The 20,213-nt window shown below is 29.4% G+C and overlaps 1 protein-coding gene across 1 annotated transcript; it reads right to left on the reverse strand.

The window, feature by feature from the left end:
- Positions 1-1,865: 1,865 nt before the first annotated feature.
- On the reverse strand, positions 1,866-5,680 carry LOC125872572 (amino acid transporter AVT6C-like). Its single transcript, XM_049553319.1, has 5 exons — positions 5,139-5,680; positions 4,607-4,759; positions 3,534-3,737; positions 2,921-3,386; positions 1,866-2,738 (listed from the first exon to the last, which is right to left on the reverse strand). The coding sequence occupies exons 1-5, from the start codon at positions 5,512-5,514 to the stop codon at positions 2,615-2,617; spliced, it is 1,323 nt and encodes a 440-aa protein (XP_049409276.1). The 5' UTR covers positions 5,515-5,680; the 3' UTR covers positions 1,866-2,614.
- Positions 5,681-20,213: the final 14,533 nt, after the last annotated feature.

The following is a 20,213-nucleotide window of genomic DNA, read 5'->3' on the forward strand; positions in this document are numbered from 1 at the left end:
AAATTTATTAATCAGATTTTTAAAAAATATTTTAAAATCTAAATTAAATTTAACTTTGACCCAAAACTTTTTGGCCCATTTTTTATATAGTATATTTATGCAAGTAATTTCCTTTTTGATGCTCTTTAGTTGCCATAAATTGATTCATAATTTTCGAAGAAAGAATTGAAATTGCATATAATATGAGAATCGCTACATCTAATTAATGTATGTTTGGTCTGTAAACCTTCTTTTTTGATAGTGAAGCATCCTATAAAGAATCGAAATTGCATCTAATTATTGTGTTTTTGGTCTATAAAAATGTATGTCTCCATGAAAAATGTTTAATTTTTGTTTGGTCTAAAGTAAAGAATAATTGGTCTTATACTTCAATAATTTGATGTTCATTTTATTTCTCATTTAAAATTTGATAAAACCTAATTGAAGAACCAAACTCATTAGACTTTGTCACTGTATAAAAATTAAATATTTAATGTTGCCTAATTTATAGTAATTACACTTGTTTTATATGTTCATTGGCAGACTGGGAAAGGATTTGAGATTCAGCTATATTTTTATCAGATAAGCAAGGCTTTTGTTCCCAAGTTTACAGAAAAAATTATTTTGATATAAGCTGATTATTTTTTCTAATTCAAGAAAAAAACTTAGTATTATTGAGATATATTTATGAATGAGTCTCTGGCATGAAATAGATACACTATTGTCAGATCGTTGTTTTGCATGTCTCTACTATTTGAGATTCCCTTTTAGTTACGATTATTTTTCGATTTTTCCTGAACACCTGTACTTATAATTAATTGATTTCCTTGTACTATTTGATTTTGTATTTGTTTTCTACTTTGTAAATAGAATATATAGTATCCTTAGTTCATTTTCTGTATAAGAATATAAGTATTTAGTATAATCTCACAATTGAGATCTGGGAAGGAAAAAGTGTATGCAAACCTTAGCCTACCCGGAAAAGTGTATGCAAACCTTAGCCCTACCTCATAGAGATAAAAATGTTGTTTCTAAAAGACCCTCAGCTTGAATAAAACATTTTCTTAATAATTTAAAAAGGGAAAACATAAATTAGGCAGTTACAACAATGAAATAATACGAAATGGAGAATAGTTTACAATAAGTTAAAGAAAGAACAATAACAACAAAAATAATTTGATAACGAAGCACAAGAAAAAGTGATAAACCGAAATCGAAGAACAAGAAACTACAAGAATAGTGTTAAACTACTGGAAGAAAGAAGGTTCAAGTGCGACCGCAAGCCTTTCTCGCATAAAAGCGAGAGAACGCTCAACTACTAACTAACCTTCTACCTCAATTCATCACATCTAAATCCTCTTATGTAATGTCATGCTCAATAACCTAAAGATGCATTATATCTTGTCTAATCACCTCCCCCTATACTTCTTCGACATGCTTCTAACTCTCCTAACACCCCCCCCCCCCCCCCCCCCCCCCCCCCCCCCCCNCCCCCCCTCCCCATTGCCAAACTCTTACATCTTTCATTGGCTTCTACACTTTTCTTTGTCACATGTCCAAACCATCTCAGTCCACTTTGTTTATCTTGTCCACTATGGAGGTCACTCATACCTTGTCCTAAATATCTCCATTCCTAATCTTATATCTTCTAGTACATCCACACATGCACCTCAACATCCTCATCTTAGCAACTTTCATTTTCTGATCATGAGAGTTCTTGACTGGCTTACACACCAGTACATAAAACATTGTCTTTCTAACCATCATTCTATAAAACTTACTTTTAAAATTTGGCGGTACCTTCTTATCACACAAAACTCTGGAGACAAGCCTTCATTTTGTCCATTCTACACCAATATAATGTGTGGTATCATTTCAATCTACCATTACCTTGAATTAGGAACTCCATATATTTGGAACATCCTCTCTTTGGGATGACCTGAGCATCAAACTTCACTTCCACGCCGACCTCATGCGTAAGGCCACTGAACTTACACAGTTCACTCTTAAGTATTCAATCTTCGATCATGCCGTAAGCATTGTCAATCAGTACTATATTATCTGTGAATTACACACACCATGAAACTTCACCTTATACGTGCTACGTCCATTCATCTATAACTAGTGTGGGAAAAAAAGGGGCTAAGAGCTCACCCCTAGTGCAATCCCATAAGTATTGGGGAAGTGCTTCGAGTATCCCCCACTGTCCTCATCCTAATCTTAACTCCATGGTACATGTCCTCCATCCCACTAGTGTAAGAAAAATATTGTCTCCAAATTGAAAAAGAAAAATAACCAAATTATTTCTTGAATTATCATTATTTGACAAGAGTATGACTTCCCTATTTTCCTAAATGAAGATAAAATTCTGAAGGAAAAAAAAAAATCATGTAAGATCCTCAACAGTTTGAGCAAAGCAATTGCTTCATATGGCTTTAGCATAAAAGAAGAACAGCCATGAAGATACCAAAGAGTTCTTTCCCCTTTGCCCGGATGAGACAACCATGAAGGCGTTGCTACGAACAAGCTGATGATTTTCCAATGCTCATTAGAACTTCTTCTGATCTCTATACATAATTAAACCACCTTATAGCATCGATCAACTGATTTTGAGAGTGCAACCCAGCAAAGTAGTTCATTTGTTGGCAATATAAGTCGCAATATTAGAGTATATGGCAACTGAACTAGTCCCAATGGCAAAGATGATCACCAGTACAGCCAATATCTTTTCCCGAGTTGTAGATATGTTGTGAGCATCCCTGAGAAAAAACATTATAGCAGCAGTGAGTGGGAAGTTTGATAAAAATAACTTGGCAACTTATATGGAGATTTCTGTCATTTCAAAGAGAACAATTCTCTCTGTTTTCTGTTGAAGAATAGGCAGATATCGTAATAAGGATAAAGTTTCTTTATATAAAATCAAGATTGAAGTAGCTCATACCTAAGAACTATTGAGCTCGGGAATATGAACATGATGCACATGACTGTTGTCGTTCCCATGAACTGAAAGAAGTACCAAATATTTGGAAAGGCTACAGCACCTCCGTAAATGAATGCAAGTAAAATACAGGTAAGGGAAAAGAATCGTAATGTTTCTGTGGCCAACAAAGGTCTTTTAGGAAAGAATAGTTCATCAACGTTTACCCTCAGAGAATAATTCATCACAGGAAACACCAGCATGAGATGAATGGCATAACTCAATCGAACAATATCGTTAAGTGCTGTACCAATTAAAGAGTCAGAGGCTTGATCAAAGTTGACCAGCATGTCAGCCATGATGGAGTCCCCAAACAATAGGTACCCAAAGAATCCAACAGCAAAGTAAATGACAACACATAATATCAAGGAAATGCGAACAGCGGATGTCATGTCAGATGGCCTTCCCAGCTCAGCTCTGATTGGATGAACTGCAAACGAATATAACCTCTGAGAGTGAATTAACTCATCAAAAGTAAATAAATAGAAGAGGATAGAACAAAAGTAACAAAGAAGCAAAGATGTCACCCAAAATAAAAAGAGAATGACATACTTGTATTCACGAAAGTACGTCTTACCATTAACATGACATCCAAAGGCAGTAGCAAAAACTGGAATGGTTGTGAACAGTTCAGAAAAGGAAACTCCATGTGAGAAATCTGGTACCAGTCGTAACTTTTGTGTTTTCCCCTCCCACATTGCATGTATTGCCATCATCGAGCATATGACAACAAACAGCACAGCTAGGAGGATTGATATTGCCGATGCATGTCTCAGTGAATCTGGATGTAAAGAATATAATCCATTATATGCAGTGCTTTACATATACTAAATGAAATATATTCTATTCCACTTTGACAAATATCCTCAATCTATTTTTAACATGCAGGTTATTTGTTTATGCATCCAGTGATTAGGGATGGCAACTGGGGCGAGGCGGGGCGGGGTAAACTCCTAACGGGGCAGGGCAGGGAAGCACTTAAATGAAGTGGGCGGGGAAGAAATTATTTTCTGAAAATTTTTAGCAGGGTAGGGAAGGGAAGGATAATTTACATGTTAAAGCACATCATGCGTGACTATTAAGTACTTTATCATATAACACCATATGTGTTAAAAGAAACTCATCTGCTAACTGTTAATTCATTTTTTAATTTACTGATGTAAAATGAATACCAAACAATATGCAAACTATTTTCAAGACAACACATTATTAAGATCTGATATTCACTCTGAACATTTCAAAAGCAAAACAATTTGGTTAGTTGACATCTCACTTTTGCAGTGAAATAACCAGAAATAATAATTTATTCCAAAGAGGTTGCTTTTGACTTTCTAAGGATAAAACAGAGCTTGAATTCATCTAAATTATTGAATTAGGATTAGAAAATATATATCAAAAGCAGTTTTAAACAGGGCGGGGCAGGGCTTAGCAGGTCAAGACTTGCCCCTCTCTAACACGCCCTATTGCCATCCCTACCAGTGATAAGAAAAATGCTCTATATATCATTCTAATGAAGTAGAATGTCGATACCTACTTTGAGTTTTGGTCCTTCTAAGGTACAAAAACAAGCTGAATAATACTTACAAGTGTACTTTATGAAGCTTATGGGAAAAAGAGAGATAGAAGTTCTGAGATTATGACTGAACCAACCTATGCGCTTTAAAGAGAGCAATGGAAGCATGACAAAAACCACAACAACGAGAACTGAAAATGCCCGGGAGGTCCACCAGTGGATGCCAAACCATTCCTGTAGAGTACCCAAGTGCACTGATCCATCAGAATTATTTCCTGAGAGGACATCCCCTGTCAAATAAACATACCGCAAATCAATTAGTGACACTCCTATGTTGTATCCAAAGCAAGATTGCCAACTAAAAAGTTATGTTTGCTTTCTTTGGAAAGACAAATTAGCAATCTATACCCAGATTTTGACTCTACTGAGTGACAGTTTAGTTTAAAAAAAAAAAAAAAAAAAAAACAAGGAACCAAATGGCAAACCAATCAAACTCAATTCAACAAATCCATCCAATATGTAGCTAAAACACTCAAGGATCTCTATTTGAGTTTACAGATGGACTAAAAGGTGGCATATTGCTTCATCAACCAAATAGGAACATTAGAAGGTTAAAACCTTGTTTAACAAAGAGGAAGGAGTTTAATAAATGTTAAACAAGTTACTTACCAATAATAATCAAGTAGATAATCAAGGCACCAAGATTAGTGATCATAACACAAATCTGTAGAGCAACAGAACCAAACTTTCCAAAAGACTCAGCCATAAGGCCACCATAAGAATCCGACTCTCCTGAATGTGTATATTTCAACAGGAAATCAACCGTCACCTCAACAAAGTATCCCACAAGTAGGATAACAAAGAAGCTAGGAATCACCCCAAGAACCTTAAAAGTAGCAGGGATAGACATAATCCCAGCACCAACCATTCCCGTTGAGATATTAAATATAGCACCAGAAATTGATCCTCCTCCCCCTGACCTTTCATCCTGTTCCACAGGTAAAAGAGGAGCAAGAGACCCACAATCTTGCTTCTCCGTTGTCATTCTAAGCAAAGGTGATGGAAAAGACAAGAATTCTAGAATATTTTGCAAGAACCCAAACGCCAACTGAACCTTTGGATCAAAAATCAAAACTTGTTATTGAGATTAGTCAGATAATTGTTGACAGACATAGACAAAACAGATGTTGGGGGACAATAATGGTGGGGTGGGGTGTAGATTCGTTATCTCTTACTCTAATAATAATAAGGGAAAACCAAACCCCTAAAATGTGAAGAACGGTTTAAACGACAAAAGTGGAAATGTGCGCATGTGACTAACATCCATCTTATTGTTGAAAGTTGACAGCGCCACCATTTTCCTTCCAGGGCCGGCCCTTGCCTATAAAATTTTAGGCATCGGCCTTAGGCCCCCAATTTTTGGGGGCCTCAAATTTTTATAAATAAAAAATTATGTATCTTAACCCCATTCAAATAGAAGAAATTAAGAAAACATTGTTTTGGATTCTTATATTTTCTTCGTTAACACTCACATTATTTATCTTTTGTAACTCTTTTTGCAGTCCATTTCTTCAAATCTTTGATAGTTAGAGTAATATACTCTCAAAAATATGAATCAATAGTCGAAAAGTGTTGAACAGAGTGCATTACAAATTCTTTTTTTTAATTTATTTGTTAATTTTCATATTAAAGTAGGTATACCAAGTTATCAACTTTTTTAATCAAATTCTATGATTCTAACTCTTATCTTTAAAGTTTATCAACTTATTACTTATAAAATTGTGTTAATAATTCATATAATAATTGTCTCAATAAAAGGATGTTTTTCAATGTTGAATTGATAAAATCTTACTTAAAACTAATAATTAAAAAAAAATGTTTGAAAAATCATTTATATAAAAGATATTAAGTAGTAATTTACATATAGAAATTTAGAAAAATAAATAGATATAGATAAAATTTATATAGATTTAAGACCTCTAATAAAAATTTCGCTTTAGGCCACAAATTATGTTGAGCCGCCCCTGTTTCCTTCCTGTCAAAATTTTGACAAAGATGTTGAAAATCAGATCTTGCTTTATCCACGTAGGAATAGTATCACTACGAAAATTTTTTATTATTTAAAATAATAGAATAATAGAGGGAGTATTAACTTTTATCCATTTTTCAACACATTACGTATGTGGTTCTACTATTACTTTCCCAGAATGGATATCTCTCAAACACTCCCTCAAGTATGGGTTCAAAGATGGGCCTTAAATACGTACTGGTCCCAAAATGACCTGTTCCATATATGAAACACCCGGAGCCCGGAGGGGTAGGTAGCGAGGAGAGAGAACATTTTTTCCTATCAAATTACTTTCAAAAATTTTAAAACAATTCAAATTAAAATTTATGGTCAAAATAATTTTAATTTTTCAATGTTATTTTTTATTTTAAAAATAAAAACTATTTTTTTTTTCATATACCCACTATTTCATGATCAAGTATTCCCTTATGCTCCTTTTGGAAAAGAGCCATCAATGTACGCGTTCGGTACAAAGAAAACTGTTTTTTTTTTTGTGTTCGTTAGCTAAGCAAAATATTGTTATAATAATAAGGAAAAAAAATTATAAATATTCTTAAATTATGCGAAATGAAAAAATGTCACTGCAGTCAATCTTTTGGTCCAAAAATGCCCTCATTGTTATTTAATAGCAAAAATGTTCATTTTCCAAATAAATATATTTTTTATTTTCTTTTTAACACATTATTTTTCTAGCAACATCTTTTTAAATTAGTAAATGTTTATCCTACTTCAATTAAAAAAAAAAATCTTATTTTATTATAATTATTATTTATCATGATATAAATAAAAATTAATGATGGATATTCTATGATTTTATATGTATGACATATATTATCCGTCGAAAGCGTGCATGAAGTTATTGTATTTTAATTGATAAAATGAGATTAAGAAGAAAAAAATTATTTCCTATATTTTTATTTGTTAAAGTGATTTTAAAAGAAAGAAAAAAAGAGGGTTCTTTAATAATATTTTATAACTTACATAAATCTCATAGTGTAAAATCTAAATTACCTTATATCCCTATTCTTTTTCTAATTACACAAATCCCATGTTATTTAGACATTTTGAATACATAATTAAGGATCCGGATATATTATTGTTTGTACATTATGTATCAATTTGTTGCACTTATTAAGGAAAGAAAAGCTAAAAAATCAAATTAAGATCTCATAGTATCCATCTGTTGCACTAATTAAGCAAAAAAAAACTGAAAATCAAATTAAGATCTCATAAATTGCTCTATTCCATTCCAAATTATTGTCAAGAATTTAATCATATAGTGTAATAAACCAAAAAATTCAAAAAATAAATTTCTTCTTCTTGTTCATCGTTCTCTCTGTTTCATCCATTAGCCGAAAATTTCATACGATATATAATGAATATTTCGATCTTCTTACGTTTCTTCTTATACTTTCAATCATACAGAGATAAATCATAACAGAATGAAGAAATTCAAATTTTCAAATTGCTTGGCCCCCTATTCAGCGAAGAAACCTTTAAGATTTGATTCAAAAACTTTTGTCGAAATTTGGGTAAGCGAGGTGAGTTATGAAGAATACAAAAGTGATGGAATTGTTGTTGGACAAACTATTTCTTTTGTGAATCTTCAAATTCATCAAAGATCCTTTCAATTTTGATTCAAGATTGTCGAAAATTTTGAGATTTAAAATTCTTCTCCCGGTTCATTGAAGATCCTTTCCGTTTTGATTCAAAATTGTTGAAAATTTTGAGTTTCAAAATTATTCTCCTAGTTCATTGAAGATCCTTTCAATATTGAATCAAAATTATCAAAATTTTTTAGAAGATACATCATGAAGATCCTTTCAATTTAAATTGATAAGTATTGTATTTCTACTAGATACATTAAATAAGAAAGTGTTGCCCATAAGATTTTAGGTTTAAGATCGCTACATTATTGTTTGGTAATTATGTATCAGATACATTTAGTATGAATTCGAATTTACATATCATGCCTAAAAAATGTGTGAATGATACATTATTATTTATGTATCTTATTTTTTATTTTTTTGGTTTCCCACCCGGTGTTCGGTACCCACATTGGAGCCCGACTAAATTCGGATTCGCGCCGGAAAATCCCATATTGGGGGTAAAGCACTCCCCAACAAAGGTGACTATATACCCAAGGGGGCTCGAACCCGAGATCTCTTGGTTAAGGATGGAGGAGTATTTATCACTCCACCACAACCCTTGTTGGTATGTATCTTATTTTGTTTGAGAAACACTATATTTTATATTATTTTTAAAAACATTATACATAAAATTGTTCCAAATAGCATATTTTTTGGTGTGTGATACATAACACAAAGTTTATGTATCAAGTACATTTATATTGAACATGATAAACACTAATCGAAGATTCAACATTAGAGTTATGTATCAATACCTTGAATATGAATATGATACATTGAATTAAAACAAACACTATTGTAACAGTGATGTATCAGATCAGTGATAACACTAAAAAAAAAAAGACTAATTTAAGAATCAAAATAAGCGAAATACATTGAAAGTTAGCCCAAAAAACTGAAAGATCGAACCAACAGAATGAAGTGTATCAAGACCGCCATGGAACCATTCCAAATGCACTCCAAGATGAACTTTGTGCATTAGCAAGGTTTTTCCACCTCTCTTCCATAAAGAGATCGGGAGTAAAATATTCAGTAATTTTTTAAGATGATTTTTTTAAAATTAAATAAAAGAAATCGAATACTGAAGTAATTGAAAGAAAATTGTCTCTTGAATAACTTGAAATCATTAATTGAAAAGAGAAAAGATTTTAAATTCAAAAATAGATTAATGAAAGTAACTATGGAGAGATTTGTGGAGTGAAAAAAAGTAAGGAAAATCATGGGTAGGAGAACTCAAATTAATGTATCAGGAAAAAGGAATGATGAGCAAAAAAAGGGATTTTTGATATATTTTGAAATGGTAGGGAAAATAAGAAAATATGATAATAAATAATGTGTAGTTAAGTAATTTTTTCATATTTTAATTAGAAAGAAGATGTGTTTAAAAAGAAAAGAAATAATATATTCATTCGGAAAAGGGTATTTTTGACCAATTTAGCAACTATAGGGGCATTTCTGGACCAAAGTATTGATTGCAAGGGTATTTTTGAACCAAAGTATTGACAAGGACATTTTTTAGCCAAACTATAAACGGATGACATTTTTATTTATTTCACATAGTTTAAGGGCATTTTTGGCCATTTTCCCTTATAACATTTTTTGTGTATAAGACAATATTGTTATTACAGGTGGGACTGGAGAGGTAGGGGTGTGGAATGATTGGAATTAGGGGTATACATGACTGAGTTGGGTCAGGTTTTCCAAATATCCAACCAAATCATTATTGTCAAATTTTAAAATCTATAAACCAAATCAAACTAATAAAACTCGAATTTTTCAACATTGAGTTTTTTCATTATTTTTTTAATTTTTTTGAATTTTTTCGATAAAGTATCAATACAAACATATAATTAACTTGTACTTTAGATATATCTGTAGTTCTATCAAAATACAATCATTTAAAGGTTTTTTTAAAAGAAAATAACACAAAATATGAGATGAGTGATGACACAAAAAAATTAACAAAAATAATAATGAAATCGTGTAAAACAAAAATATATGAAATTAATAGGTCATGAAAAATTATCGTAATTTAAAAGTACTGAATCATGCAAAAATAAGTCTAATAAGTAGTAATTACATGACTTAACATTGAAAAAAATCTAAAATTAGGTTATGTGTTTTAATTATCTAAACCAATGCAAAATTAAATAATAAATATCGAATATCATTGTCATTCTTAGTATTGAATTGATTATTTTTGTTAGCATTAATATTGATTTGATTTTGATTGAGCTTTATTAGAGTTACTAATATCTATGTATTGTAATTTTTATTGGACCATTCAAAATTCTAAGTCTCAAACATGAAATATATGTTAAAAGATAAAAATTATGAAAATCATAACGAATATTTATAAATTATATCAAAATAAATATTTTATATGTAAAATAAATTTTAAAAAGTATATATATAATGTTGGGTTGGTTTGCCCTCGGGTTGACTTTTTTTAGTTAAACCAAATCAATCCAAATATAGTAAAAAAAAAAAGTTCATTACCAAATCACTAGTCAGATTTTTTGTTCGATTTGACTAAATTTTCGGTTTGATTTTGTTCACCCCTAATGGGAAATGAAGGCTATGGGGATGGAGATGAAGGTTGAGATATGTTAGATGGTGAGGAGGACACAATCAATGTAAACTGTCATGTCACTAGTACAACTTGTTTTCTTTACCTTCTCATTTTTAAAGAGTTTGTTTTCCTAATAAAATCATTTTTAAAAAAATGTTTTATGAGAAAATTAATAAAAATATTTGATGAACGTCTCATAAAAGGAAAAACTTAGGAATTTAAGACCGTTCGCCTTTATTATGAAAATTAAAATACCAGAATTCAAATTTGATTAAATAAAAATACTGTATATAGATCAGAATACAAATTAAAGATGACAATTTGTTTTATTAAAATTTGGATTTATATTATTTTGTTCTTAAAAGCAAAATAACCAACAAATTTATATTTATATTATAATAATAGAAAAAAATTATTATGATATAATTAATTATGTTTTGATGAATCATATTTTAAAATCTGGTCAAAGAAATGGTGATAATTGACTATAATGATAATTGACTTCAAAACATTTCAATATCAACTCAAAAAAATCCAATTCACAATCTAATAAAAAAAACAATTTAAATTAAAGCTCTAAAATCAAATTAGAAATTCATTCACTAACTAAAAATCAAACATATAAACTAATAATCAAATAACATAAATTCAACAAACTAAATACAATAAACTAACTAACCAAAAAAAAATTACTCAAATTGAAAAAAAGAAGACTAAAATTGAAATCCTAACCTTAAAAAGGAGATAGAGAGAGACTGTTCGGAGGGAGACTGTTGGGAGGTGGGGCGGCAGGTCGACTGTTGTAGAGAGGCGGGCGGCGGAGGTTGGCGGCAGATAAGTAAGGGTTTAAGAGAGAAGGGAGAGAGTAGAAGAGAGAGATTGAAAAAAATATAGAAAATTCTCATCCGGCACAAACATAATTTAACTAGGTGACTGATATCGTCTTTTTATCTGTCGCTTTTAAAAAAATATTTGATCAACATTTTGACCAAAAAGCAATAGACTAAGCGACACTGTTCGTCGCTTTCTTAAAATTTTTGACCAGACATTTTGATTAAAAAAACGATGAACTAAAAGATGCCGTCTATCGATTTTTGTAAAAAAAATAATTAAAAATGACAAACAACATGATAAATGACGGCGTTTTTTGGAGCGATGTCGTCTATAGCTTTTTTGTCCGTCGTTTCTTAGCACTTTTTTAGTAATGAAGAAAAACAAATAGGTTATGGCAAAAATGACGTCTTCAAATTATTTTCGGCTAACAATGGAAAATCACGTATAACAAGACTAACTTTCAAATCCATTAATTCAAAACCGCGAACAAAACCTCGAACTCTAACTTAATTATAAAAAAAACTCATTTTTTATTGTTTCTCTCGTCTCATCCTCTCTTTAGTTCTTCTTCTGCTTCACTTTTTTTCCATCTTTCCTTTTCTATTTCTGATTCTGATTGAGTATATATAATATTGGATGTATGAATTTGTTGCGAGGGATAAGGGACGTCAGGGAGTGGAAGATCTTTTTGGTTGAGGTTTTACATGTTGAAAGCATGAGAAGAAACGTGAAGAAGTGGAAGTTTAGTTTAGGTTGACTCTTTCTTTTCTTTTCCCATTTTTCAGCTTTTTGAATATTATAATATACCAATATAATATTTAAACTAACTAATTCTAAGTCAATTAATATATAAAGTGTTAAATAATCAAATTTAAAAAATGTATAGTAATAAAATAATAATAATAAAGTTACTATCTTATTTTATTAAATTCTAAAAATAAAAATATATTGTTATTTTCTTTTCTCTTTTTTTTTGAAGAATTAATAAAATTTATCCTAAATTGTGACTCTTTTATAGTTTTTTTTAAAGATTTTAAATAGATCACGATAAATATTTAAATATATTAAAATGTGTAAAACTTAGATTCAGTCAAAATTATGTGTTCACAACAAAGACCATTATAAGTTGGTAGACAGAGTGATTGATGTTGGTAGAAGAGACTGGCCATAGTGATGGTGTAGTGATGACCCGTGAAATTATATTATATTTTTTTCGTTTAAAAAGAATGGTCTAATTTAACTTGGCATAGAATTTAAGAAAATAAAGAAGATTTTTCAATTTTGTGGTTCTAAATTAAAGTTAAATCAAATACCCCGAAAAAGTAAGGTCGTGCCATCGTGCCATTTTTTGTCCTGCCAAATATATTTTCCTAAATAATATTAACACTTGTGGAAGATTCTAGAGAAATGTGAGGATCTCATGATAGATTCCTAGATTTACATTGAAGATCTTTGAAATATTTTAGACTTGTAGAGTATTCAAGAAATAAGACTTATTTGTAAATATATAGAAATTTGTGTGCAATAATTATTATTTGCATACTAACCCTATGAGTAGTATAAATAAAGAGACATTCATATGTAAAGACATCAAACAAAAATCAATCAAGTTCTCTATAATACAATTTATTTTTTGTAAATCTCTTGTGTTCTTCTATCATTTTCTTAGAAATTTCTAGTGTCTTAAAATGATATGACATCGCAAGATCATAGAAAGTGGTGTAAGAACGTAAACGAATTGTCAAGTGTCACATGTGTGCTTAGTTAAAAATTAAGGACGTGACAACATGGTATTAGAGCCAAAATTGTAACTAAGGAAATGAAAAATGATGGAGAAATAAATGTTGTTAATTCTGATGCCCCATACTTTTACTACAAGAAAAATCTCAATTTATGAGGGTTATTTTTTCAATTTATGATAGTTTAGGGACCTCACAAATTTAATTGTGGTGATTAAAAATATGCTACAATTACCCTTGCCACAAGCATATTTGTGGCGATTTTAATAAACCTCCACGACGTCCTCCACAAAATGATTGTTTTGTTTGTGGAAGTTTTTTAGTTTCAATTTGTGATGGTCTCATACCTTCACAAATGATCTCAATCTCTTAAAAAATAATATATATCGTGATATGAAATTAATATTTTACATAATTTAATTTGTAAAGTCTTATAACATTATTATCATTTTAATAATAAATATGGATTACATCAAGCCTTCAAAGTAATATGAATAAATTATTCTACTAAATAACATATTTAAGACAAATCAAATTTCATTAAATAAATTTATATTAATTAGTTTCGTTTAAATTTATGTCAAATCAAAATAATACAAACTTGTGTAGAATAAATTCAACATTACAAATTTAAATCCTTTAAAATCCACATCAAATAAACATAAAAAAAGAATTCTATAGCATTTGTTTGATTATTTGAGTTGTTGTCATCTAATCTTTCATTCAAGGGTGAAGCAAGCTCAATCTCCGTATCAGGTTGAAACAATGAAAACCATGAAAACCTCATACATTATTAGATAAATATATATTTATATACACCTTGATTAAAATAAATTAAGACTTACCAAAAATCAATTAAAGATAAAATATGACGGACTTAATGATGTAGTGATAATACAAATAGATCTTGGACTATATAAGAATAAAAAAACCAGAAATTTAATCTATTTTGTAGGGTAGAAAGTATATAGAAAAAATAAAAGAGAAGAAGTTAGAATGATTTACTATAAACTTATACGAACAAGCTCGAAACAACAACTTGGTAAGCAAGAAGATGAAATCTTTGTGAGAGAAAACGTGAAACCTAAAAGTTTATTTAAAGCATTAGTAGAAATTTCTAGAGAGAGATATTTTGATATTTGTGCTAAATATAAGGTCACGTAAACTGTGAACAAGTACAAAAATATCTATAATAAAATATGAGAATTGATTATTATTATTATTATGTAAAAGGATAATTATACCCTCAAAGATCTTTTCAAATACTATTATTGTAGATATAAGAATTAATTATTATGTAAAATAACAAGTATACCCTCAAAGATCTTTCTAGACACTATCACTTTAAACATGTTTCTGTTATATCCTTTGTAGCTCTCTTTCTCTTAATAATTCACAAAATCCTTCATCTTCGTATACTTCTCATTCTTACCCTATATTTCTAATTATATTATAATCAGATGCACCATCTACTGATAATTGGTTACAAAATTATAAAATAATCGGAGGGAAAAACCCTATATTAGATTTGACAATTTTAAAAGATTTTTAATTATCAATACAGTTCGTATCGAGGGAAAACATGAAAAAGAAGAGTTAATTGAATATTTGCAGATATTTAGGCTACAAAACTACAAAAGAATTGAGAAAAACACTATATTCGGAAGAAATTGGTCAATTTTTATGGGTATTGATTATCAATACAATACAAAATGAAGAAAAAATGAAATTAAAGAGTGAATTGAAGATTTGTATGTCAATTTTAAAAAATCAAAGAAAAATTTTGGAATGCTGAAAACTTAAAAGGAAAAGTACTTCATACCTTCTCTATGTTTGTTGGGATGAAGCTCTAGATGGAGTGATTATTTTTAGGAGATAATAGCTGAAACTAAAAGAGAATGACCTTTTCAAGGAAAAGAAAAAGAGAAGACTCTGGAGGACCTAACCTAGACTTGAATGCGTGACCTATGGATTAATCGTTTAAGCTTTAACCATTCGCGCTGCAATAACATTCTTATAATCAGGAAATATAATTTATTTATTCTATTTAAATTACTTATTATTCTAAATTAGTAAATAAAAGTACTTATGTTGACAAGCCCAATCCAAAATATCAGGACAAATTCAAAAAATAAGGCCCAATCCCAATACACAAACAATCTTATATTAAAATAACACCACAAAATTGCCATAACAAATTAATCTTTCATTGATTTTCCAATAACAACTCCAACAAAAAACATTGCTAACATAAGTACATATTGTTCATTAGCTAACAATTACTTTTTATCCACATACACAAAATTACAACATGATTCCCTAGTAGTTTCGTAACTTAATTTAACTCCATCTGTTCAAATATTTCAATCTTCTAAAGCTTTCACAACATCATCATAATTCTTGTATTTTCGGTATAAACTACCGCTAACTCCAATGGTCAAATTTGCACATTCTTGTGAACTTGAATATATACCTTGTTTTTTACCCTTAAAAACAATATAGACGTACTTACCCGTGAAATGAAAATTATCAACGAAAATAGAGAGTTGTTGCAAAATGAAGAAAAATGGAGAAAGACCAAAAATTTGGAACAAATATAGTGCTCTTAATAGAGTATTGCAGTTGATTTAATTTTTCAAATGAAAATTATGAACGAAAATAAAGGCCTTTTAAAATGAAGAAGAATGGAGAAAGAAAAAAAATTGGTACAAATATAATGCTCTCAAATCTCAATACAGTATTGGAAAAATAAGACTTTTTCGGGCAGTGTGATTTGAAAAGAAAAGAATATAGGTTTAGACTTTTCAAAAGTGATTTTAATTTCAAAAAGTAGTGGTTTAATAGATTTCAAAGTGGTCTTACTTTAGAGGGTACTTTGGGTACAACAAAAAAAATGAATTTACCTTAATACCCTTCCCATCCCTCTGAAATTACGACCTTACCTCGAAAAAGTAAGGTCATGCCAATTGTGCCATTATTTTTATCCTGCCAAGTATATTTTCTGAAATAATATTAACACTTGTGGAAGATTATAGAGAAATGTGACGATCTCATTATAGATTCTAAAATATCATAGATTTACATGAAAGATATTTGAAATATTTTAGACTTGTAGAGTATTCAAGAAATAAGACTTATTTGTAAATATATAGAAATTTGTGTACAATAACTATTATTTGCATACTAACCCTATATGAGTAGTATAAATAAAGGTACATTCATATGTAAAGACATCAAATAAAAATCAATCAAGTTCTCTACAATATAATTTTTTTTGTAAATCTCTTGTGTTCTTCTATCATTTTCTTAGAAATTTCAGGTGTCTTAAAATGCTATAACATCGCAAGATCATGAGAAAGTGGTGTAAGAACGTTAACGAATTGTCAAGTGTCACATGTGCACTTAGTTAAAAATTAAGGGCGTGACAACAAGGTATTAGAGCCAAAATTGTAACTAAAGAAATGAAAAATGATGGAGAAATAAATGTTGTTAATTGTGATGCCCCATATTTTTACTACAAGAAAAAACTCAATTTATGAGGGTTATTTTTTTCAATTTATGGTCGTTTAGGGACTCCACAAATTTAATTGTGGTGATTTAAAAATACGCTACAATTACCCTTGTCACTAGCATATTTGTGACGGTTTTAATAAACCTCCATGACGTCCTCCACAAAATGAGTCTTTTGTTTGTGAAAGTTTTTTAGTTTTGATTTGTGATGGTCTCATACCTTCACAAATTATCTCAATCTCTTAAAAAATAATTATTTGTGGATTCAAAATATCAGGATATGAAATTAATATTTTACATAATTTAATTTGTAGAGTCTTACAATATTATTATCATTTTATTAATAAATATGGATTACATCAAGCCTTCAAAGTAATATGAATAAATAATTCTACTAAATAACATATTTAAGACAAATCAAATTTCATTAAATAAATTTATATTAATTAGCTTCGTTTAAATTAATGTTAAATTAAAGTAATAAAAACTTGTGTAGAATAAATTCAACATTACAAATTTAAATCCTTTAAAATCCACATCAAATAAACATAAAAAAAGAATTCTATAGCATTTGTTTGATTATTTGAGTTGTTGTCATCCAATCTTTCATTCCAGGGTGAAGCTAGTTCAATCTCCTTATCATGTTGAAACAATGAAAACCATGAAAACATCATAGATTATTAGATAAATAGATATTTATATACACCTTGATTAAAATAAATTAAGACTTACCAAAAATCAATTAAAGATAAAATAGATCTTGGACGATATAATAATTAAAAAAATCAAAAATTTAATCTATTTTGTAGGGTAGAAAGTATTTAGAAAAAATGAAAAAGAAGAAGTTAGAATGATTTACTAAAAACTTACACGAACAACCTCGAAACAACAACTTGGTAAGCAAGAAGATGAAATCTTTGTGAGAGAAAATATGAAATGTAAAAGTTTATTTAAAGCATTATTAGAAATATCTAGAGAGAGATATTTTGATATTTGTGTTAAATATAAGGCCACGTATACTGTGAACAAGTACAAAGTGTCTTTAATAAAATATGAGAATTAATTATTATTATTATGTAAAAGGATAATTATACCCTCAAAGATCTTTTCAAATAATATTATTGTAGATATAACAATTTATTATTACGTAAAAGGACAATTATACCCTCAAAGATCTTTTCAAATACTATTATTGTAGATATAACAATTTATTATTACGTAAAATGACAATTATACCCTCAAAGATCTTTCCAGATACTATCACCTTAAACATTATTCTGCTATCTCCTCTGTAGCTTTCTCTTTCTCTTAATACTTCACAAACTCGTTCATCTTCGTATACTTCTCATTCTCACCACATATCTCGAATTATGTTATAATCAGATGCACCCTCTACTGATAATTGGTTACACAATTATATAATAATTGGATGGAAAACCCCTATATTAGATTTGACAATTTTTAAAGATTTATAATTATCAATACAGTTCGTATCGAGGGAAAACATGAAAAAGAAGAGTTAATTAATATTTGCAGATATTAGTTAGGCTACAAAACTACAAAAGAATTGAGAAAAACACTATATTCAGAAGAAATTGATCAATTTTTATTGGTATTGATTATCAATACAATAAAAAATGAAGAAAAAATGAAATTGAAAAGTGAATTGAAGATTTGCATGTCAATTTTAAAAAATCAAAGAAAATTTTTGGGATGCTGAAAACTTAAAAGGAAAAGTACTTCATACCTTCTTTGTGTGTGTATCAATGAATACAATTGTATCAATGTTGTATCACACTCAAGTGTATTAACGAAATATGTATCAACGAATACAATTGTATCAATGCTATATTTCATAAAAAAATGCATTTGTATTCATGTGCATTTGTATGTATCTATTGTCATTTGTATTTGTATTTATATTTATTGCCTTGTGTTTATATTTTGTATCACTGAAGAAATTTGTATCCGAATATGATTTGTGTCCATCAATGCAATGAATATAATTGTATTAGTGTATACAATTTGTATTTGAATACGATATGTATCAATTAATACAACGAATACAATTGTATCAATGAATACCACTTTGATTTGTATTATATTTGCTACCATTTGTTGCTTTGACAAAGTTACATTTTGACTGTTAACATTTTATATCTGTGTTATTAACATTTGTTATTTGTTTTTGTATTGAGAGAAAGTAGGAGGTAAAAAATGAAAAGACAGAGAGAGATGAGAAAGAGAGAGAGGGGCAAAGAAATGAGAGAGTTAACATTTATATTTGTATATTGATGGTTAACATTTGTATAAGTGAATACCATTTTGATCTATATATTTATATATTGTTACTATTTGTTGCCTTGAGAAAGTTACCATTTGTATTTGAATATTGCCTATTAACATTTGTATCTGTATCATTGAAGGTTACTAATTGTATTGAAAGAGAAAAAAGAAGGTGAGTGAAAAAGGGGGCAAAGAGAGGAGCGAGTAAATTGAGGAGGATGTGACAAAAAAAAGTGTTGAAATTAAAATTGGTGACAAAAAAGTGTTGAAATTAAAATTGGTGACAACAAAGGATTGACCAAGTTAATTTTTCTTTAATTAGTGATTAAGATAATTAGGGTCTAAAATGTAATATTTAAAACTTCTAAACTTTTAAAAATATTCAAAATAAACCCAATTTCTAATTTCAAAATGTTTGAAAAGTTTTCCCTCTCTTCTTAAATTCAAAATTTAAAATCTCTTTCAAGATTTATTTCTCCCTCTTCTTCCTTCTTTCTTTCTCTTTACAAATTTCTTCTTCTTCTTCATTTCTTTTTCTCTTCTTCCATTCACTTGTTCTTCTTTGTTGTTGCTATTATTATCGTTGTCGTTCATTATTTTTATCACGTTTTTTTTTTCTCTTGTTGGTCCTATTTCACAAATTAATTTGCTTTAATTTTAAAATTTTTGAAGTTGAGTCATTGAATTGTTTTTTTTGTAGAAAATCAAGCAACAGCTGAAGTTGTCACAATAACTGCTGAAGTTATTGTAGCAATTATTGAAGTTTTTTCAGCAACTGCTAAAGTTTGCTCAGCAACTGTTGAAGTTATTGTAGTAACTGTTGAAGTTTTTTCAACAACTGCTCAAGTTTGCTCAACAATTGTTGAAGTTATTGTAATAACTGTTGAAGTTTTTTCAGCAACTGCTCAAGTTTGCTCAACAACTGCTGAAGTTGCTGCAACAACTACAATAATTGTTATAGCAAGTGAGGTAAAAGAGAGGGTGGTAGCGTGTCAAATGAGATGTTGGTGATAACAACGAAGATGGAGGTGATGGTTGTTGTGGAGGCAAAGGTAGAGAATAAGGAGGTGGCAACAATGGTGGTAA

The sequence above is a fragment of the Solanum stenotomum genome, chromosome 8 (assembly GCF_019186545.1).
Source record: "Solanum stenotomum isolate F172 chromosome 8, ASM1918654v1, whole genome shotgun sequence".
In the NCBI taxonomy this organism is placed as follows: Eukaryota; Viridiplantae; Streptophyta; class Magnoliopsida; order Solanales; family Solanaceae; genus Solanum; species Solanum stenotomum.